Source organism: Acinonyx jubatus, chromosome A3 (genome assembly GCF_027475565.1).
Source record: "Acinonyx jubatus isolate Ajub_Pintada_27869175 chromosome A3, VMU_Ajub_asm_v1.0, whole genome shotgun sequence".
In the NCBI taxonomy this organism is placed as follows: Eukaryota; Metazoa; Chordata; class Mammalia; order Carnivora; family Felidae; genus Acinonyx; species Acinonyx jubatus.
Genome location: NC_069388.1, coordinates 84,657,997 through 84,678,952, shown reverse-complemented (window position 1 = coordinate 84,678,952; position 20,956 = coordinate 84,657,997). Strand labels below are relative to the sequence as shown.

The following is a 20,956-nucleotide window of genomic DNA, read 5'->3' as shown; positions in this document are numbered from 1 at the left end:
ACTAGTACTAGCCTCTGACTTTCTCCAACGTGCCACGCTCTCTCTAACCTTGCAGGGTCTGCACTAGTTGTTTGTCCTGTGATCTTGACGTGGCCAGTTCCTTCTGGTCATTCAGATCTCACCTTCAATGTCAAACTCTCCAAAGACATGGCTTTTCTGGCCATGCAGGCAAGATACCCATTCTCCTTCTCTTCTGCCATCCTCCAGTAGTGCCCCCTTTTCTGTGATTTCACTTTCCACAGTTTTGGTCCCCTCCCCCCTGCTCCCCCTCCACCCATCACTGCTCCAAGAGCAGATCTTTTGATGTATTATTGTCAGAAGGTTGGTAGTAGCTTAACACTTTGTCACAGTGCCTGTGTCATTCACTTCCCTTCAGCTCATCACGTAGGCATTTTATCCTCTTACGTCATCACAAGAAGGTTAAGTACAGTATGATAGGGTATTTTGAGAGAGAGAAAGAGACCAGTCACATAACTTTATTACAATATAGTATTATAATTGTTTTATTTTATTATTGTTATTTATCTTTCACTGTGCTTAATTTATAAATGAAACTTTATCATAGGTATGTAAGTATGGGAAAAAGCAATAGAGAGTACGTTTCATGGTTTTAGGCATCTATTGGGGGTCTTGGGAGATATCCCCTGGGGTTAGGGTGGGGAGACAACTGTAATTTAGTTCTTAATAGAAGACTGGGGTGCTGGGAATCTCAGAGTATAGATGCCGTGAAAGGACCATAGCTCCCCTGGTTCACCAGGGCTTAGAATGACAAATAAATCCATGTGGAATGAATAAATGCTAGTTGTAAAGCCTAAGCTCTTGAGTCCTCTGTAAAGAGAATTTCCTCATCTGTAAAATGGGAATGAGAACACCTACATCAAAAGGTTATCAGAGAAAATACATTAAAGAATAATTGCAAATTATAAGGCTCTTGGCAAGTACTAGTTAACATTATTGCTCAAGTCGAGTCAGTTTCATTTTTGGTAAAATGGGGATAATATTTGCTTTCTAGGAATTTTTCAAAGATAGAAAAGATAGTCCCATAGACATACACATACTTAGAAGAGAGTTTTAAATGTTGCAAGCCCTTTCTTCCCTGTGATGATAGTGGAGAAAAGAGGCAGTAGAGAGACCTCCTTAAATGCTTGTTTGCATCAAACAAAACCCTAACATGCTGGTTTGGAGCATATAAGACTTCTGGCTAAGAAAATGAAGTTTGGGACAGGAACTGGCCCAGAAAGGCAAAGTCACAGCTGACCTAGTAGAAAACCAGGAAAGGCAGGCAGATGCCCATAATTTCTGAAAATTTCATTGTGTCCACAAAATACAAGTGGTTGGAGGACTTAAGGCCTGTATGAAATCATGTCACCCCCTCCCCCCTTTATAAGTGTTTTCCAGGTCAGTCCTCTAGTCCAGAAAACAGTGTGAACCACATGGGTAATTTTCAGGGTTCTTATAGCCACATTTGTGAAAAGTGAAAAGAAACAGGTGAAGTTAATTTTAATAATATAGCTTATTTAACTCAATATGTCTAGAAGGCTATCATTTCAACATGTAATCGATATAAAAATTACTGAAAAGATATTTTGTACTCTTCTGATCTCCAGGGACTTTTAAAGGCATGTGAAACTATATTTGAAATTGCATCTGTCTGTCTATCATCTATGTATCTATCTATCTTCTGGAAGTGACAGTTGGGAAGATTACTCATTTAAAATCAAATTGAGGGGCGCCTGGGTGGCGCAGTCGGTTCAGCGTCTGACTTCAGCCAGGTCACGATCTCGCGGTCCGTGAGTTCGAGCCCCGCGTCGGGCTCTGGGCTGATGGCTCAGAGCCTGGAGCCTGTTTCCGATTCTGTGTCTCCCTCTCTCTCTGCCCCTCCCCCGTTCATGCTCTGTCTCTCTCTGTCCCAAAAAATTAATAAACGTTGAAAAAAAAAAGTTAAAATCAAATTGTGTTTCTCTCCTCTAACTCTGGTGTTTCTGGGGAAGATTTATGAGAAGCCGTGTTTCTTCAGGGAGGGACAGTTTGTTCCATGGTTTACGTGGTTTACAAAGTTAGAGAATTTCACTAATCAAATTGTTGCTATTAAAAAAGAGTCAACTTGGAAATGGATTAGAACTAAACATGTCATCAACAGAATGGGCTGGAGAGAGCAAGAAAATTATTATAGAATAAAATTATCCAGAGATTATTGTTCACCTCTGACACAAAAGTCTCTTATTAATTGTCTTGGACCGTTTAGATATGGATTGGGTGAGTTTTTTTTTTAATTTGTTTTTAACGTTTATTTATTTTTGAGACAGGGAGAGACAGAGCATGAACTAGGGAGGGTCAGAGAGAGGGAGACACAGAATCAGAAGCAGGCTCCAGGTTCTGAGCTGTTAGCATAGAGCCTGACGCGGGGCTCAAACTCACGGACCGCGAGATCGTGACCTGAGCCGAAGTCGGTCGCTTAACCGACTGAGCCACCCAGGCGCCCCGGATTGGGTGAGTTTTATAAAGGACAGGCATCACAGCCTGGCCATGGATGATCCTCTGAGGGACCGAAGACTCATTCCAGCGTTAGAGTCTACAGCAAGCTGAAAGCACAGCTGCCCTGCTGGACGAGACTGGAATTTTCACATGGGCACGTTAACCTTTTCGGAAGCCTCTATTCACCTTGCTTATGAGTGGCCTGGTGTGGATGGCAGACATGTGGTTGTTTGCTTGATGCTAATTACCCGGAAGGCCCAGTTTTGCCAAGAGATTCTGCTTTGATCCATTAGCAAACACACCTGCAACACTAGGCCACCAACAGAGGATCTAGTGTAGTGCTGCTGATGGGCTGCAGTGGGGACCGTGGCCTCTGGGGAGTTCTCATGGAATTAGTCCTCATTTAGAGGGATGCTTACTGTTTACAAGCACGGAAGGTGGCCTCAGTTCTGCAGGTGCCTTGGCCATCTCTGGAGAACCACATAGCACCCCTCGGTCTATAGGCGTGGTGGGGGCATTGAGGCAATGGCTTCATAGATTCTGGTAAGCTTGCCTCCACTACCAAAGGGCAAGACACTCAGTCTCCTGTCTATTTCTGTCTACTTCCATGTTTAAGAAACTCCACCTTTCTTAATCAGAACTGCTTTCCTTGCTAAAAAGAGAAGGGGTACACTATCTTGTGTAGCAACAGGGATGATCCCACAGTGGAATTTCCAGTGGTCTCACTTTTGTTAGTTGTACCACTAAGGCGAATGGCTGTCTCTTATGATGTCCAATTTTCCAGACTCTGTGACATTTAAGAGTTTGCCATTACAAATCACCTTTAGTGAGCAGCAGAGAATATGGAAAAGCTTACTCAAGATTCACTCCCATTTAGGGCTTGTATTCAAGTCAGAGTCCTTGAAAAGTGGATATGCCAGTGCCTAGGTGTCAGCCTCTAAGGCCACGCTCTTCAATGAGGCATCCCAGTCCAGATGTTGGGAGGAAACACAAGAAGGCACAGAGGTGCCGAACGCTAGAGGAGTAAGCATCCCCGGAGCTAACTCTGCTAGCATCGTGGACTCTGAACATGACTGCTTTCAGTGGTATTAGCCAAAAACAAAAAATGGAAAAACACTGAAACGTTAAGCAAATATCATAAGAATGAATCTGTAAAGTGAGACTAGTAAAGTCAGAGAGTTGTTTTTCTACTAAGAAAAGTCAATGACTTAAGAAGTCAATGTTATTAACAAATGGCAGTGACAAAAAATATGACTAGCAATTGTAATGAAAGTTTAATGTTTTAATAACCCTTATTAAGCTTCGTTTTACTGGAAGATGCCCCCTAGAAAGCTTAACCCTAGAAGACAGTGTGAACCTTCTTTTTCTTTAAAAGGCAGAGGATTTGGCTTATTGAAACATCTTTGCCCACTATGAAAATACAAATGCGGTTGCCTACAAAGGGAACATCATAAAAGTTGACAATCAGCTATGACCACCTGGGGGATGCAGAGAGTCACAATCCCTAGGACAAGAAGGCAAAGTGAGACATCCTCACTTCCATGAGAGAAAGTGGGGAAAACAAGCCCTGGTCTCTTTCCTCCAATCGCAGCATGTCCAGGAAAGAAAGTCAGTATTGACTTTAAACTACAATGGCGCTGAACTTTGCAGCAGTAGCTGTGAATGCCGAGAAAGGAGGGGCCAGATGGGGATGAGGGGAGAGTCTTTGAGGAAGTGGGGCTGCAGCTGAGTGCTGAGCACCCGAAACATGTGAGGAGACAAAAGGGTGGAGAAGCCAGAGCCAGGAGGTGGGTGGAACTGCTTTCCCCTTCCTCTCTCCAAGGTCAGCCTGGGCCTCCTCTTTCTGTTCCTTTCCTACCTGGGGTTTTACACATGCTATTCCTCCCAACCAGAAAGTCCTTTTCCTTTCTTCACCGGGAAAGCTCATTCTTCAGGTCACAGTCAAATGATCTCTGCTTTTGTAAGTCTTCCCTGATCCCCTAGTCTGGGTTACCTCTCCTTGCTCTATGCTCCCATGGAATCCCCAACTCTCCCCTTCCACACCACTTATCACACTGAGTATAACTTAGTCCTTTCCTGACTACCCTGTAGTAGTCGGGACTCCACCTCATTCATGCGAAATCCCTGCTGTGGAGCTTGGTGCTTGCTATGTAGTAGGAGTTCAAGATCTAATTGTTGAACGAGTGGGTGCACTCTGTCCTAGTCATGGTGTTGGTGGTTAAGGGGAGACAGGGAGAGGTGGAATCAGGAAGTGCAAAGAACATGAGGTAATTTGCGAGCACAGCACACTGTGCAGGAAAGCAGACCAGTGTGGAAGGAACACCAGTGGTTATGTCATCTTAGGCAGGATGCAGATGGAAAGGTGTTGGGAGGTGGGAGAGGGAGGAGGACAGAAAAAGAGGTGGTTGGTTGGCTGGCATGGATTCACCCTGCTTTCCAAAATTGGATCTTGTCCTACCTGCTCTTCAAGAGATCAAGACCACTCACGATCCCTACCCTCCTCTCCTGGCCTGGGGTGAGGACACAGGACAGCCAGGCAGCATAGGGCTGGTGGGGTCTAGTCTTTCCACTTCCACTAATTCCCTTTGTGACCCTGAACAGAGCAAGGACCTTATTATCCAAGCCTCATCTTCCCAATATGCAAAAAGGAGATAAGGTAAGGTGGTGGTAGGGAGAAACTAAGCAAATGTACTTGGGAGTGCTGGATGTTCCACAGGAGGCTGGCTCCTCTCCACACTGTGAATTCTGGAAGGCTATCTCTTGGGTCAGCTTTTGTCATCTATGATTCAACCCACACTTCTAGCTAGAACAGAACTCCTCATCAGCTGGGGTTAGGATGATTCTCAACCGAAGCCTATTGCAGAGTTGCAGGCTGTCCCTAGAGATGATCTTTCCCAATGCCCTCAGCTGGAGGGACAGGCTCGTGGCAGCCGAGTGGCTAGACATAAACATCGTGTTTGAGGAAAGTAGCAAACTTCCTGAAATGTTACGTACTTGGGTGCAATTCTGACTCTAGAACCAAGCCCTGCTCAATCCTGATTCTGTTTGGAAGGAAACAGTGAGGTCAGATAATTTGAACAGGGATGTCTTTATCACCCAGCCCTGTCTTGTTCAGCTTCTAGTATTTACTTCTCCTCTGTTTGCTATTTGCAGCTTGAAACCAAGACATGAGCTTCTGTTGCTGCGGCTGTTTGGGAGATGAGGCAATTCAAACATGAAAGTCCTAAGAGGAGCTATAATATGATGATGATGATGATGATGATGATGATGATGATGATGATGATGGGTGTGTGTGTGTCTGTGTGTGTGCGCACGCACGTGGAAAAAGGGAGGTTAAGTTGTGGGGGACTGGAACAGAGAGGTAGAGGGAGCAGAGGGAGGTGGGAGAGTCTTCAACCACATCAGCTGCCTCCCCATCTATTTAAAGGACCACCTACTGTAGGGAAGGAAGTTGGTGCAAAAAAAAAAAAAAACCCTCAAGATGTATATTTGATGGTGTATTTTGCAGCATCAACTTTGGGTTTGACTTTTCTGAAAAAAGCTAACTGCAGCTTTTGGGTGCAGTTTGGTTTTTGCTGTGGACATAGGGTGTCTTGAACTTTTTCTCTTTTAAATTCAGGAGAGTGAGCCAAGAATTCCAAGTACTCATGTCCCTCTCCAATGAGACAGTGAAGGAAAGATTTCCAAGGGTGAGAACTGGATAAATACTACTGAGAATTCAAATATTCAGGGAAGGTGCTCTGCCAAAATAAATCACACCCTCTAGGAACATTTCCTATAATTTGCTTTTCTTTTCTTTTTCTTAAATGATCTACTCTTACAAAAGTTTAAAAAAAATTTTTTTTAACATTTATTTATTCTTGAGAGAGAGAGAGAGAGCGCATGCGAGTAGGGGAAGGGCAGAGAGAGAGACAGACACAGAATCCGAAGCAGGCTCCAGGCTCTGAGCTGTCAGCACAGAGCCCGACGCGGGGCTCAAACTCACAGACTGTGAGATCATGACCTGAGCCGAAGTCAGATGCTCAACTGACTGAGCCACCCAGGTGACCCCCGATACTAAAATTATTTTATCTCTTTCTCCATGCAATGTTGCAGCCGGTTTCAGACAATGCCATCTATGTCTTTTCATTCCCTGTGTCACCATTTAAATTCAAGCCTCATGATCCATGCTTGGCTCATCACAATAGCCTATTAACTGGTTCCCAACATTATTAGACCCACTGTTCCTGAGTTGTAGAACAATTTTCATCTGGCTGTTCTATAAGACAAGACATCTGTGGCCAAATTTTATATATAAGTTACAAACACTATTAATACCTAGTTAAACTTGTATTAGATAAAATGTCTTAAAATACAATATACTTTGGCACCGTAATATTTATCCCAGATGAAGATTAGCTCGCAATGGTAATAGAATTAGGTCCACACTTTTTAGTCTGACCTTCAAGGTGGTGAAATCTCATTCATGTGCACCCTGCAGCCTTAGGGGGACCACGTACTCCCTCCACTCCAGCCTGAGATGTATCCTCACTGTCGGCCATGTGCACTTGTGGGCTGCATCCTGGTTCTGGAGACCTGTGACCTCAGCCCTTCCATATCCTGTCTGCTTGACTAAGTCCCAACTTGCCTCCAACACCAGGGCAAGTCCTTCCAGTCCCCAGGGAGGCCTCCTGTCCCCTTAGGCTGCCAGTGATTGCCCTTTCTCTGTTGCTCTCCTTTCCTTCAGCTCTCTCTTGGTCTGCCCAGGGAGTGACCTTGACCGCCATCTGTTCTATATCCTGAACCAATCTTTGGTGTCACGACCACATCTCATGCTTGTCTGCGTTTTCCACAGAGCCCTTCCTGGCACCTCAGCAGCCATTTGCTGATAATGATCATACTTAGCCAACTGAGTAAATATTTCCAGCTTTTGGATTTGCCCTGTTCATTTTTTTTTTAGTTTTTATTTATTTATTTTAAGAGAGAGAAAGAGAGTGAGAGAAAGAGAGAGAGAGAGAGTGAGCAAGCATGAGTGGGGGAGAGGCAGAGAGAGCGAATTCTAAGCAGGCTCTGCACCATCAGCACAGAGCCCAATTGGGGCTCAAACTCATAAACAGTGAGATCATGACCTGAGCTGAAACCAAGAGCTGGATGCTCAACAGACTGAGCCACCCTCCATTTTATTTTCAACAATCAGTGTTGTCACAATAGAGTTTATTAGAGATGCAATGAAGCAAATTCAGAGGAAAACTAAAGGTAGGAGTTTCAGATGCAAAAGGTTTCTCTGTGAAAGGGAAATGAGACAAGAATTGCAGGTTTGGGTGCCTGGTTGGCTCAGTCAGAGATTATTTAAAAATAAAATCTTCTTTTTATTTTTTAAGATTTGTTTAATGTTTATTTATTTTTGAGGGGGGGGCAGAGAGAGAGAGGGAGGCACAGAATCTGAAGCAGGCTCCAGGCTCTGAGCTGTCAGCACAGAGCCTGACGCAGGGCTCAAACTCACAAACCGTGAGATCATGACCTGAGCCTTACCCAACTGAGCCACCCAGGTGCCCCTTAAAAATAAAATCTTAAAAAAAAAAAAAAAAGAACTGCAGGATCTAGGTGAACTTCTTAGAGTATGTCAACCAACCTTTTTATTCTGGATGCCCACATTATCAATTTTCACCAGCTTGTTTGGGTGTGTGTTAGATATTTGATGTGCCCGCACATAAGCCAATCGGATCTGTGGTTTCACCAGCAAGCAACTCAAATGGGAATGTTTATTTCTTGACCCAGACATGCATCTGCTTTAAAATTGCCAATATTCAGGAAGGGATGTCTTATCAGCACACATAAAAGTTTTAAATTATTTTAATTGCTAAGGAAACAAAGTGATTTAAAAAATTATTTCCCCCTTATGCCTATAGGATAAAATGAAAGAATGCAATACTAACTCATCTGCAGTATGATCACAACTGAAGAAAGAAAAAAGATAAGATAGGGCAAAAACTCTATTAACTAAGCAAACGCTTTTTTGGTGAGTACAAGAAATAGTGAAAAAAAATGTTGCCGGGGATGATCATATTGGGAGAAACCACTGGACTGAGCAATATCTTCCAATGTTTATCTAAAGCAATGCTTGGGAGGAAATTAATTGCTTTCTGTGTTCAGATGGTGGGGGCCACCGCTAACCCACACAGTACCTTTGAATGAATCAGGAAAAGGCCTTCCTGTCTGAGGTGGAATGTGTGCCCGTACCGGGGAGCTTGTATGTGTAGCCGTGAACAGGCTGGCCCTCCGACATGGGCACAGCCTGCATTACTAGGCACCCGTGTGCCCTGCAAACAACTCCTCGGAAAAATGGAAGTGATCTTAAAAAGCAGAGTGAGCTGAAAAGGTCACCCAGCTGGTACATGGCAAAGCAATGGAGTGATTCCAGAATCGCTGCTTTAAGCTGATCCTGATCAAGAATAGTTATTGATGCCTCTTCTGTGGGACACGGTGCTACGTCACAGTATTTATATACGACAAGGATCCCATTGTTTAGTAATTTATACCGTAGCTGATTATAAACCGGTATGAAACTAGTTTGTTAGTAGTGGTTACGTATTATGGTTTTAACTTCTTTTTTTTTTTAATTTTTTTTATTTTTTTAACGTTTATTTATTTTTGAGACAGAGAGAGACAGAGCATGAATGGGGGAGGGTCAGAGAGAGGGAGACACAGAATCTGAAACAGGCTCCAGGCTCTGAGCTGTCAGCACAGAGCCCGATGCGGGGCTCGAACTCACGGACCGTGAGATCATGACCTGAGCCGAAGTCAGCCGCTTAACCGACTGAGCCACCCAGGCGCCCCTACGGTTTTAACTGCTTAGAGCAGCGGGAGGCCTCCGGTGCCAAAACGAAACAAAAAGCCCCAAAGCAGTTAGCACTGCTCTTTAAGTGTTGTGGGTAAACTAGGTCATTATTTCCATTCTGTGTGTGAGAAATAAAACCTACAGCAATATGTTCAAGGGACCAGAACGGGGGTTCGCTTGGGGGTGGAGTTTTGAAGTGAATTGCTTGTAACACTGCATCCGGAATTACTCATGTTTCTTGCATGCGGTGGAGACGTCCACCCTGGCACTAAAGAAAGCGCTGACCCACAAGAGCGACGGGATTCCAAAGGTATGGCTGGTTCTCCTCATCCGACCTTCTCAGGAACTCTGCCCTCACTCACCCCTCTCCTCTAGCATCATCGTGGGAGAGACAGAAGTCATCAAATGGGTGCTGAGGCTTCCTGCCCTCTCACCCATACCTGAGAGCCCACCTGGGCTCTGCTACCTAATTCACATGGAAGAGTGGCCCTTCCTGGGCTCCTCTAAGCCCTGCTTTTAAGGGCTCCAGCCCATCAGTGAGCTCTTCTCCTCAACCTCTTCCTCTCTGGGCCTGTCATGAGCACTTAATCAAGCTCTAGTGCCCCATCTTAATAAAACGAAGAACACATTTCAATTCCAGCGCTATCCCAGCTACTGCTTTGGCTCTCCCCTCCCATTTTCCACAAAGCTTCCTTCCTGCCCCTTTCATTCCACCGAACCTAAGTCACCTAGGTCACCAAGGTCACCAAGGTCACCATAACCTTGTGTAATTAAAGAACCGGTGCCAGCTTGTGTGTAAATTTTATAGCACTTGACACTGACCTCCTCAGTGATGTATCTTCTTCTCTCCGTTTCCATGACCCCAGACTCTCCTGTTGCACCTTTTCATTCTCTGGCTGGTCTCTTAGTTTTCTCTTATTCCCTTTTTCTTTCCCCACCCTGACTTAAAGGACATAGCCCTGGGGTTCACTGCTTAACCGATTTCTCTTCTCTGTCTACGCACACTCCCTAGTTCCCCATCTACTCACACTGGTCACAACTGCCATGCTGACGACTCCCAAATTTTTGCCTCCAGCTCCCAACTCTTACTGAGCAGAACTGCCTCCAACACAGGCGGGGACTAGCGTGAGGCCCGTGGGGCGTCTAGGGCACAGACCCGAAGGAGGTGCTCCTTCCCGGGTCTCAGCAGGTGCCGGCCCTGAGAATGAGTGCCTCCTGGCCCCATGCCTGGCCATCTCTGCCTGGAGATGCTCCCACAGTGCCTCAAACTTGCTAAGTTATGAGGCTAATTCTTCGTCTTCAGCCCCAAAGCTCTTGTCTTCCCGCCCTCATCCTGGTGGCATCACTGTTGGCTCAGACACACTTTGGGGGGTCCTTCTTGACACTTCCTCCTCTCTCATCCTCCACAGCCAGCTGTTTACCAAATCCAGTCATTCTGGATGGAATCCAGACTCTCCTCGTTGTTCACCACTGCTTCTGTTCACCATCCCTCACTGCCACCATCTCCACGCTGCAGCCAGTGGGACTTTTCTAAAACACAAATCTGATCACTTCACTGCTTAAAACACTTGTGTAATTCTCCACTGTCCTCAGAGTGGGCCCCCACGACCAGCACCCCATGTGGCCTGCTGTCACTGCCTCACACTCTGTCTTCCAACATACCCCACTCTTGGTGTCTCCCAGAAAGACCCCTTTGGGTCCTTGTTTAAGCTTCCTTCTCACTAGGATAACTGTCCCTTTTTAACTCTCCCACTCTCAGCTTAAATGTCACTTCTAGAAGTCGGTTTTGATTCCAGTCTGGTGAAATGCCCTTCCTAGGTGTATCCCTCACACCCACATGAGGTGTATCCTTCATGGCTCACATGCTCATCTCCATCACACAGCCTTTCACATGGGCGATGTTTGGAGACTTGACTGTTGTCCCTGACCTTCAAGAGCGAGGACACTGCAAGTGAGCAGCCAGCACAACCACAGTGCTAGTCGCATAGAAAGTGCTCAACAAGGATCTGTCGAATGCATAAAGGACTTCAGGAATCCCTAGTCTCTGACAGTCCCGAATTCAAGCCCCTCATCTGCCCCTTACTAGCAGTGTGCCCTCCAGAAAGTTAATAACCTACCCTAAGCCTCAGTTTCTGCTCTGTAAACAGAGATCGACATCCTTCCCCAAGTTGCTCTGAATGGGTTTGTGCTTCTGTAAGCATCTGCAGTTGATACAATGCTTGACCCTTTCTTCTCTTCCAAGTCCTACATTCAACTCCAGGAAGCCAGAATTCAGTCCCGTTCTAATTGGTATCCCTAGTACCGGCCCTATGATGGGTTCCTAGTGGGAACATAATAGCTGTTTGATCAAAGAATGTTTGAGGGAAGGCAGCCAAGTTAAAGAGGGAAGAAGAAAGAGGCAACACAGGGAATGTGCAAAATGGAGAAAAGAGAGAGAAACGGAATGCAGACACTTTTCTCTGACTTGCTTATGTTACGGGAGGCTCATCTGCTTTCGAAGGACTGGGCTGAGCACACTTTCTGCCCTCAGAGATAACCTGCCCAGCTCACTCCGGCCTCAGCGACAGCAGGGAGACATGGTGCCCATGTGACTGGCCTAGCTCCCTTACTGGAAGCAGCTGCACAGACAGCAGCCTGAGGCTGGAGCTCCAGGAGAGGATTTCACAACCTCTGGGGCTGAGCTTCAAATAAGTTTCAAACGTTGTTTATGTACATTTATGTGTGTACTTTTCCTGGGTCTCTTCTGATTGCAAGGAGGCCCAGCCTTGCAAAACAAGCTCAGAATGTGCCTGAGTTTTTTGTTCTTGCTGATAGTCATGGAATGTACCAGCCTCCTGATGTCAGATCTGGGAGAAACCGAGGAGCTGAAAACAAAGAAGACATCCAACTCCAGTGGGTCCCTCCCAGAGCACGTGAAGTGGGATGGCTCAAACTGAGGTAAAAACAACTGGAGAGGGTTTAGACTGGTCCATATATTGATTGAATTCCATCCAGGAAAAAAAACCCAAACATGTGAGGCAGAGTTATATTTCCTTTTCTCCATCCTTTCCCCCTAAGCAGTAACAATAAGATAGTAACCTGAATCCGTGTTAATCATCTTCCTAGAAGGAAAGGGACTGGTGGAAGCCCATGAAGATGGTAATCATCCATTTCCCTTATGCCTGTCTCTGGAGCAGTGTGGACAGTTGCCTTCAAATTGGTGGAGAAGGAAAGAGAAGATGCAGTCTTGGATGAAAAATAGGGAATTGGACCAGATCACTGATTCTCCATCCCAGTTGCCATTAGAACCACCCGGGGAGCTTCTAAAATCCCAAATGTCCAGACCTCATCCCAGACAAGTGAAATAGAACCTTTGAGGTGGGATCCCAGTATCAGCGTTTGAATGCTCTTCAGGTTATCACAATGTGCAACCAGGTTGAAAACCACTAGATTCCACGAACCCTGATTTCTGAAGCTCCCTTACATCTCTGTTTAAAATTAGGAGAGCCTTTCTAAATCAAGCAATTTCGGGGGGCTTTTTCCTGGTCTTTGCAAGTCTGAAGCCTTGGAATGTCATGTTCACATATGTGTTTTAGAAAGAGCATGGCATAGCTATATACTGGAAGCAGAGGGATGGTTTCAGCAAATGCTTAGCGAACTCTTTACGTTGTAGGATCAGATGTGTTGCTGGCCTGCTATTTAAGTGGTTTCTTCTGGCACTTGATGTTGGATGTTGGCTCAGGGATTTCCTGGTGGGTACCAAGGAACAATAGGACTGTGAGCCCACCCCGGAAAGAAGGAAGACAGGGTGATGGCAGACTGAAGGCTCATGTCTCCTGCTGTGGCCCCATTTGTGTTTTCCCTGACTTGGGGCTTGGACAGCTCTGAGGAGGTGGGCACCAGTCCCAGGGAAGGGTGTGGCTCTGGGCTTAGGCACCCCCAGCCCTCAACTCTGTGGTAGAGGCTGGAGGCACTCAGCCCTTTCGGCAGGCAGCCTCAAAGGCTCTGTTGGTGGGCCCCTGTCTGCATCTGTAGGGCTGGGGTGGGTTAACTGGGGAGGATGGGGCACACAGGAACAGAGAAGGAAGCATTGCCAGGTTTCTGTGAGGTCAACATGTGTTTGAAACCATTCAGAATGTAACTGAGAATGTAATTAGGTGATTTTTGTTTTTGTTTTTGTTTTAAAGGAAAAATTCAGAACCTGTGACTCTTGTTCACGAGCACATGCCTAGATGTGGTCATTTTGAGTTTATGGAAAATGTGGTCAGCCCCATAAATCAGTGCTGAGGAATTCTTACAGAGTCATTGCCATGCAAGTAATGGAGATCTGTAGGGAGTCTCCTACAGTTATGCAGGACAAAAAAGAATACACATGTAGACACAGCTATGACATAGTCCTCCCTCACCTGGAACTCTTTCCTGAGTTGCCACAAGGCAGCTTTGAATGCCCATTCCTTCCTAATCTGTGACCTTTGTTGTATAACTCCGTGTACATCAAGATGTCTGTGGCCATCGTTGTGTCATGACCTACAAAGACACAGTTCTCTGCATCTGTTCCTCCCACGTGTCTTAACATTTTATCAGGATTTCTATAAAGCAAGCCCATTTAAAAGTAGGCTGGATAATCATAACTTGTGACAACGCTGAGCACATGGTTAAAGGTATCCTAATTCATAGACCTTCTGTACTTCAAGTCTGTTATTTTGTGTGATTGGAGAATGAAAATTCAAGGTGGTATTGTGTTTCTCAAAAGTGTAGAGAACATCTTCAAGTGTTAATACAAACGTTTGGTCAAAATTAGTAAGCAAGAGATTCAGTTTAGGCGTGATTCATTGGAGGACATTCCATCGGTTTGCATTCCATTGTTGGATTTATCCATTTAGCCCTTTCATGCCAAACAGTGTTGGTTCTGTATCTTATCCATGATAACATCCCCTACTCCTTCTCAGGTTGACTCAGCTTATGAATTTGTTTCTGCCAATCTGGTCAGTGGAGGATGGAACGTTAACAAATTTTAGTGGAGATGTTTTTCAGGTGCTCTGAAAAAAATGTTCTTGTACGCTTGACCAGCATAGTCTGCCACGGAAAAATAGTATGGCTGAACCTGAGTTTAGGGTTTCTTATTGTTTTTTTCTTGATCTGTTAGATGAGTCTCATGCATGCTAGAACAATTCCTTAATTTCCCACAGAAACCAGATGTATAACTTATAAGGCCAAATACCACCCTGAGTACAAAGTTTATGGCCTGGGCTCATTTTTGTTAACTGGAGAGTTTGTACTTTAACATTTGCCATTGCAGTGTGTTCTTGTTGACTTTGACAGACAAAATACAAATTCCGTATGCCATGAGGGCCAAGTCAGCCCTGCATTTATATGACCTGGTTTCTTTTTGCCACAACCTGGGGGCAGGAAAGCTAATTGCACAAGCTATGAAACTTTAGACCAAATCCCCTCAGCCACAAACCACTCGTTGTCATCAGGGCAAAGGAAGAGGGGCCTGCCTAACAGGCTGTGCTCTTGAGTTTTACGAGCTGTGCCTCGTTGAACAGTGGGCAGGGTAAGTAAAGCTGTGGGCTTACCTGATACACGTCAGTTGCAATATGCTTTGAATTTTTGTATCAGCCCTTCACAGGCAGTAGAAAAGCGTGACGTAAATAATCATCATAATCACCATCGATTGAGCATTCCTAGGTGTTCAGCATTGGGCCAGATTCGTTACAAGTATCTTCTCCAAACAGCCACAGCATCATTTACTTTATAAAGATGGAGCTCAGAGAGGTTAAGTAACTTGCCTGGAATTTTCCCGCCAAGAAGGAAGTTCTCTACCTGATTTGAAAGGAATTTCAAATCGGACACCTTTATTTTGCTTTTGGGCTATGTGCCTGACATCCAGAGAAGTGGATGGAAGATGTGGTTTGCTGGTAGTTGAGGGAGGATTTCGTCCCAAGTTTGTTTTGTAAAATTTAGGGAGAAGACAGAGCAACAGTGTGATTTCAGCAGAACAGGATTTGTTTCCAGCACTGTTACTTTGGGAACAGAACAAGTTATTCAGCTTCTCCTGTCCTTCATTTTCTCATTCACAAAATGGAGATGGACTAGATGGTTCCTAGCGGTCTCTGCTGACTCCTCCTTTTCTGCCTCCTTGTAGTTGGAGACACTCTAAGCTTGGCCCTGACAGTTTTGGGGCAAATCCTTACCAGGGTAAAAGGACCTCCTGAGGTCTTAGACCAGTTGGGTCTGACACCTGCTGGAAGAGGGTGGATGTTTTCTGTGGCCTCCATTCCCTTGCCCCACCTTGTGGCTCTGGCATCTTGTGCATCTTGTTGGTCACCACTGGCCACCGCTGCTGGGGAGCAGCAGGCCTCTCTCCTGGCACAGCCTAGGGAAGGGCCACTCCTGCCTCTTTCACTCGCTGTACCTACAACATAAGAAGCTCAAGTCCTAGGAAGTTTAACTCAACCTATTTCTGTCAAGATCCTTTCCAGAAAAGCAAGTCAACACTTAAGGTCTTGTAAAGAACCCAGAATTTTGAAAATTAGTATCTGATTTGTCACAACAGGAAACAACAGCTAGATTGATATATCTGGAGTTATTCTAGCTCACCAAATTCAGAGTGAGAGAGAAAAACAAAGTATGTATGACACCATTAATGAATCCTACCGTGTCTCCTGGCTGTGGACGCATCACAGACACACGATCATATCCTTTCCTTAGTAGGACCCACAAGGCATCCAGTTTTCCCTGAAAACACAAAACAAAACAAAACACCAAATGCATCAAGATTACAAGTGAAACCAGAGCAGTGGCCAACATAGACACGTGGAACTTTCCATGCTTCTTCAGTCATGGGAACAACGTACCGCTGGCAATGTGGTCGTAACGGGATAAGTGACTCTCCAGGCCCTAAGTTCAAAATGGGGGCTGCAGGAGAGACATGTAACAAGACCCTGATGTGCATGCAGGATACATGCATGAGACTTCGGTACTGTCCCAAATTTGCTAACGCGGAGAAGTGCATTCAGGCTCTCAGCTTTTGCTCTCATTGCGTTTCTGGGCATATCCTCACACCAAAGGCAATCTTTTCAACTTCCACTGAAGTAGTAGTTTTTTTCTTCCCACTTAATGCCCAGAGTTCACAAATGAAACAAATGATGACAAATTCAGGAAAACTACTAAACAGAACTATTGATGGGGCCAGACCAATTGAAGGCCCCTGGGATGCAGATCCCTGGGCTCACTCAGCACCTGTGACTTGCTCAGGAATCCCAGGCTCAAGGGACAGATTACCAAAAATCTCAGAATACCCAAAATCACAACCCCTTTGGAGTTGTAGGTAATTGGCTGAATGTGAGAAGGGTGAGTCTATGAGTGAAGTTTTCACAGCATATGATGAAGGGAAACTAATGCCTCTGGCCATTCTTGTCCCCTAGACGTGCTGAATGGAGGCTCATTTCCCCTGTCTCAAATACTAAAATGCAACAATGACATTTATTGAATTTTGCTCTCAGTATTAACCTTGATATGTTACCTGCCATGGCAAAAGACTTTGCAGATGTGATTAAGTACAGGATCTTGAGATGGGAAGATTATCCTGGGTTATGCAGGTGGACCCTAAGCATGTGGGTCCTTGATAGAGGGAGGCGGTGGGGGGGTGGTCAGAGTCAGAGAAGTTGTGCCGACAGACACAGAGTCAGAGGGATTCCACGTGAGCGAGATTCAACCCACGGTTGTTGGCTTTGGGCAAGGGAGGGGGCCATAAACCAGTGAGTGTGGGCAGCTTCTAGTCTCTGGAAAAGACAAAGAGTCAGATTCTCCCCTAAAGCCTCCAAAAGAGATGCAACCCTGGCCTCGCCTTGATTTGAGCCCAGTGAGACCTATTTTGAGCTTCTGACCTCCCGAACTGTAAAATAACAAAATTGTGTTGTTTGAAGTCACTAAGTTAGTGGTAGTTTGTTACAACAGCAATAGGAAACAAATACAGGCTTTATTAATCCCTGACGTACTCTATGTTTATTTGCCTATTGTCTGTCTCTGCCACCTGGAATGTCAATTCCATGGAAGCAGAGGTGTCACTGGGTTGTTAGTTGCTGTACCCCCAGCCCTAGTGCTCAGTAAATTTTGGTTGGATGAATGCATGCATTCAGTGCTACTGAATAAGTGCTGGGCTAGGTGCTTCCATATGCGTCTTCTCCCAAACTCCCAAAGGATTATGGAGAGGAAATGGAAGGTCAGACTAACAACTAACTTGCCTAAAGCACAGAGCTGGTAAATTGGGAGGTGTGATTGGACCCTATGGCCGTGTAATTCCAGAGCTCATATACTTTCTATTATATTCCTTGTGCAGATCTTCTGGCTCGAGTACTTGGACTTAGATCCTTTAGAATAGGGTTTCTAAATGGTAGGTTGCAACTCTTCAATCCCTCATGAGACAGTTTTGTGTATTAGGATCAGAATTCTTAAGAAATAAAATAGAATAGGAAAGAGAATATTTGAGTCACTTGCACACGACAAAGATAACTATTATTTTGTGACAAATTTGTATCAGCTAAATGTGTATGGGTGTGTGTATATTGGTGAGTGTTTTAGCGCGCATTCAACGCACACATACTTATGTACTGAGCCAAACTGTATTTCCTACTGGGTCTCAGTGAGGCATGTTTGAAGATACTGATCTGGAAGAGGACTCTGAAGGATGGTGTTGAGAGGCTGGGGAAGTCCAGAGACTTCAAGTTCCTTGATACAAAGCTTTTGTAGAGGAAGCATCAATTTAAGAATGTCATCTCGAAGACTTCATGTTCTGGCATTCTCTTCTGGTGGGTTAGATTCAAATAAAATGTGCTCTTGAACTTCTATCAACTGTTGCTCAAGTTCTGTGGGTTAAACTTTGTCTTGCTAAGTGTTATGTTTTTCATCTCTTTTGGCAAAGTATTTACAAAAGCCTCTAAAAATATTTTGAAATGACTTTAGAAAGCTGGAGGGGACTGCTGCTGGGTTCAGCACGGTTTTCTGCATTAAACCATTTCAATCATCAGTTAAGTGTTTTCCTTGAAGGTTCCTTGGGGTAAGCATTTATATTTCAGGATGAAACCAGGTGGATTTCCTGGATGAATGCCTCTTTTTCTTTCCCTATTTTGGGGGGACTCCCAGTATTCATCCTTGTAAATCAGCCCACCCACAGCGTTCTGTGTGCTAATCACTCAACTGCTTGACAAATGAGGAGCAGTAAGATGGGGATGGGAAGAATATTTGCAGAAACTTAAATCTGAAGCTATGGGCAGAGCAAAAGAGCAGAGACCATCTGGATGCATAACACCATGAGAATCGGTAGTAAGTTAGGTTTTCTTGTGGCAACAGGTCGTAGTGTGACGTTTAAGCCAAAAGTGACAATTCACACTGCCTGAGTTGGTATTTGGGGTCTGGCCCTCCCAGTTCTGCAGCTGTGGATGAGCTGTTTCATCTCCCTAAGCCTCACTTTTCTCATCTTTAAAATGGACACAATGGTACTATCTACCCTATAAGGTAACTACCCAATTAGATATTGAAGTTAGATACTTAGCTCAAAGAAGTATTCGTTAAATGTTACCTATGATCATGGTAAAGTCATGAAAATGATCACTTGGGAGGCTCTGAAGAAAGATGGAAAAGAATGCAACATAGAGTGTAAGAAATCAATAATGTGAACTTGACAAGCGTGTATCCATCCATCCTCCATTCTGTGCTTGGCCAACCCCTGCCCACTTCCTTCAGGCCACACTTCTCACTCCCCTCCAGCATGCTGTGGGCTGGCCTCTCTTGCAGCGTTTGGCCACAGTGCTTCACCAAGCTGCACTTGCTAAGGCCACCAATGGATCCCAACTGCCAAGTGCCTTGGCCACCGTTGGGTCTCATTTTTCTTTTTTAATTTTTTTTTTACATGTATTTATTTTTGAGAAACAGAGTGAGACGAAATGTGAGCGGGGGAGGGGCAGAGAGAGAAGGAGACACAGAATCTGAAGCAGGGTCCAGGCTCTGAGCAAGCGGCAGCACAGAGCCTGATGCGGGGCTCGAACCCACAAACTATGAGACCATCACCTGAGCCGAAGTGTCAGAGGCTCAACTGACTGAGCCACCCAGGTGCCCCAGCATTTTACTTGATTCTTAGATCTGATGCACTGGGCTTCTCCTTTCTTTACACTTTCCCTTGGCCTCAGTGCCATCAGCCTCTGCCTGCTCCTTCCTTCCTCCCCGGATAGGCCTTTTCAGCTTCTACCTGGTCCTCCCTTCAGCCCTCTTCAAGCCTCTCCCTCAGGCTGAGTGATCCACCTGGGAGGCTCTCACCTAGTCTCTGGGGTCAACTTCCATCTCTCTGCTGATGGCTCACAAATTCTACCTTCAGCTTAGTCCTCTCCTGAGCTCCCAATCCAGTCACCTACCAAATCTTAGTTGTCATGCAGAAGTTATCACAGGTATTAAAAACGGAACTAGCTATCTTTCCCCAACCAGTTCCTCCTTTTGCATACCCTGCTTGGTTCCTGGCACTGCCGACATCCACACGGGCAAGCTGGACACCAGAGACTCACTGTCACCTCCTTGCCCTCTGCCACCTCCTCATATTCAACTCCAACCATGTCTTGTGGACTTTCTCTCTGTCACAGCTCTCCTGTCACTGCTTCCTGTCCATCCTGCCCCACTGTCTCCATGGCTACTGCCTGGCCCAGACCCTCATCATCTGTCACTCATCCTGCCAACGGTTTCCTGATTGGTCCTTTACCTCCAGGCACCCCCCCCACCCCCCCCCCCAGTCCTCTCTCCTCTTTGATTAATGATGGATTTCATTGCTAGCTCTAATGGATGCTTTGCAGTTAATAAAATAAACCAGGAAACATCTTACTAGCAGTATGAATTTAGGCAAGTCACCTAACCTCTCTGTGCCTTAGTTTTTCCATTTGTAAATGGGAGGAGTAGTAGTTTCTACTTTTGAGGGTTGTTGTAAAATAAAGGAGCGAGAGCGTGGTGTGTGGGAAGCCTCTGGAATTGTGCCCGGCCTGCAGTATGCATTTCACCCAGGTGAGCTGCTGTCCTTGGGTTCCTCTGGCCAAGGTGAGACCAGTTAGTTAGTTCCAGTTTTATTCTCAGTGTTCTGAGTTCTGGCGGTGCCACCAATGAGCCCAAAGTCCCACCTCTGTGGCATAGGACACCATCTGGGTAATCCACACACCCAACCTCTCCTTCTGCTCCCTCGTCAGCTTTTTATAGCTTTTTATGCAAGAGCTGAAGGAAGTTTTAGAAAAGTGGATTTCTAACCAAGAAGAGGATACAAAATTACCCCCTAAGGTCAAAGAGAAGTGCATAACCAAAGCTGCTGGTGCCTTTATTTTTCTGAATGGAGGCAGAAAGCTGTCATTTCAAGACAGCAGCTAATGAGGTTTTTAATAATATCCCTTTGGGGTGTGAAGAGCCTCAGGGGATTTTTCCATCGGTTCCTGGGATTTACCCGAAGTCTGGAGGTGGGAGGAAGGAGCCTTTGAGTTGACTCCCTATTTATCTCAGATTTGAGTGACCATGATGCACAGGCCTCTCCATAGGACCCAATTCAAGACATGGTCCCTCCCCAGGAGAAATGCCCAACTGCTTCTGTGAAGCTGGAAATAAAGATTTCCCTATTAACCTTGGGACCCTCTGTCAGAACATATTAGCTGGAATTTA

The 20,956-nt window shown here is 45.3% G+C and overlaps 1 protein-coding gene and 1 long non-coding RNA gene across 4 annotated transcripts in view; one reads left to right on the top strand and one right to left on the bottom strand.

Annotated features, from left to right (window-relative positions):
- The window catches only part of ANTXR1 (ANTXR cell adhesion molecule 1), a 256,734-nt gene that overhangs the window by 72,233 nt on the left and 163,545 nt on the right, over window positions 1–20,956 (bottom strand). For all 3 annotated transcript variants that reach the window (XM_053200700.1, XM_027072301.2, XM_053200701.1), the window contains exon 17: window positions 15,932–16,012. In XM_053200700.1, coding sequence (XP_053056675.1) covers window positions 15,932–16,012 — 81 coding nt within the window. The remainder of the gene's footprint in view (window positions 1–15,931; window positions 16,013–20,956) is intronic.
- LOC128311219 (uncharacterized) overlaps window positions 1–20,956 on the top strand; it is a 213,548-nt gene that overhangs the window by 77,248 nt on the left and 115,344 nt on the right. The gene's annotated exons all lie outside the window — the stretch shown is intronic.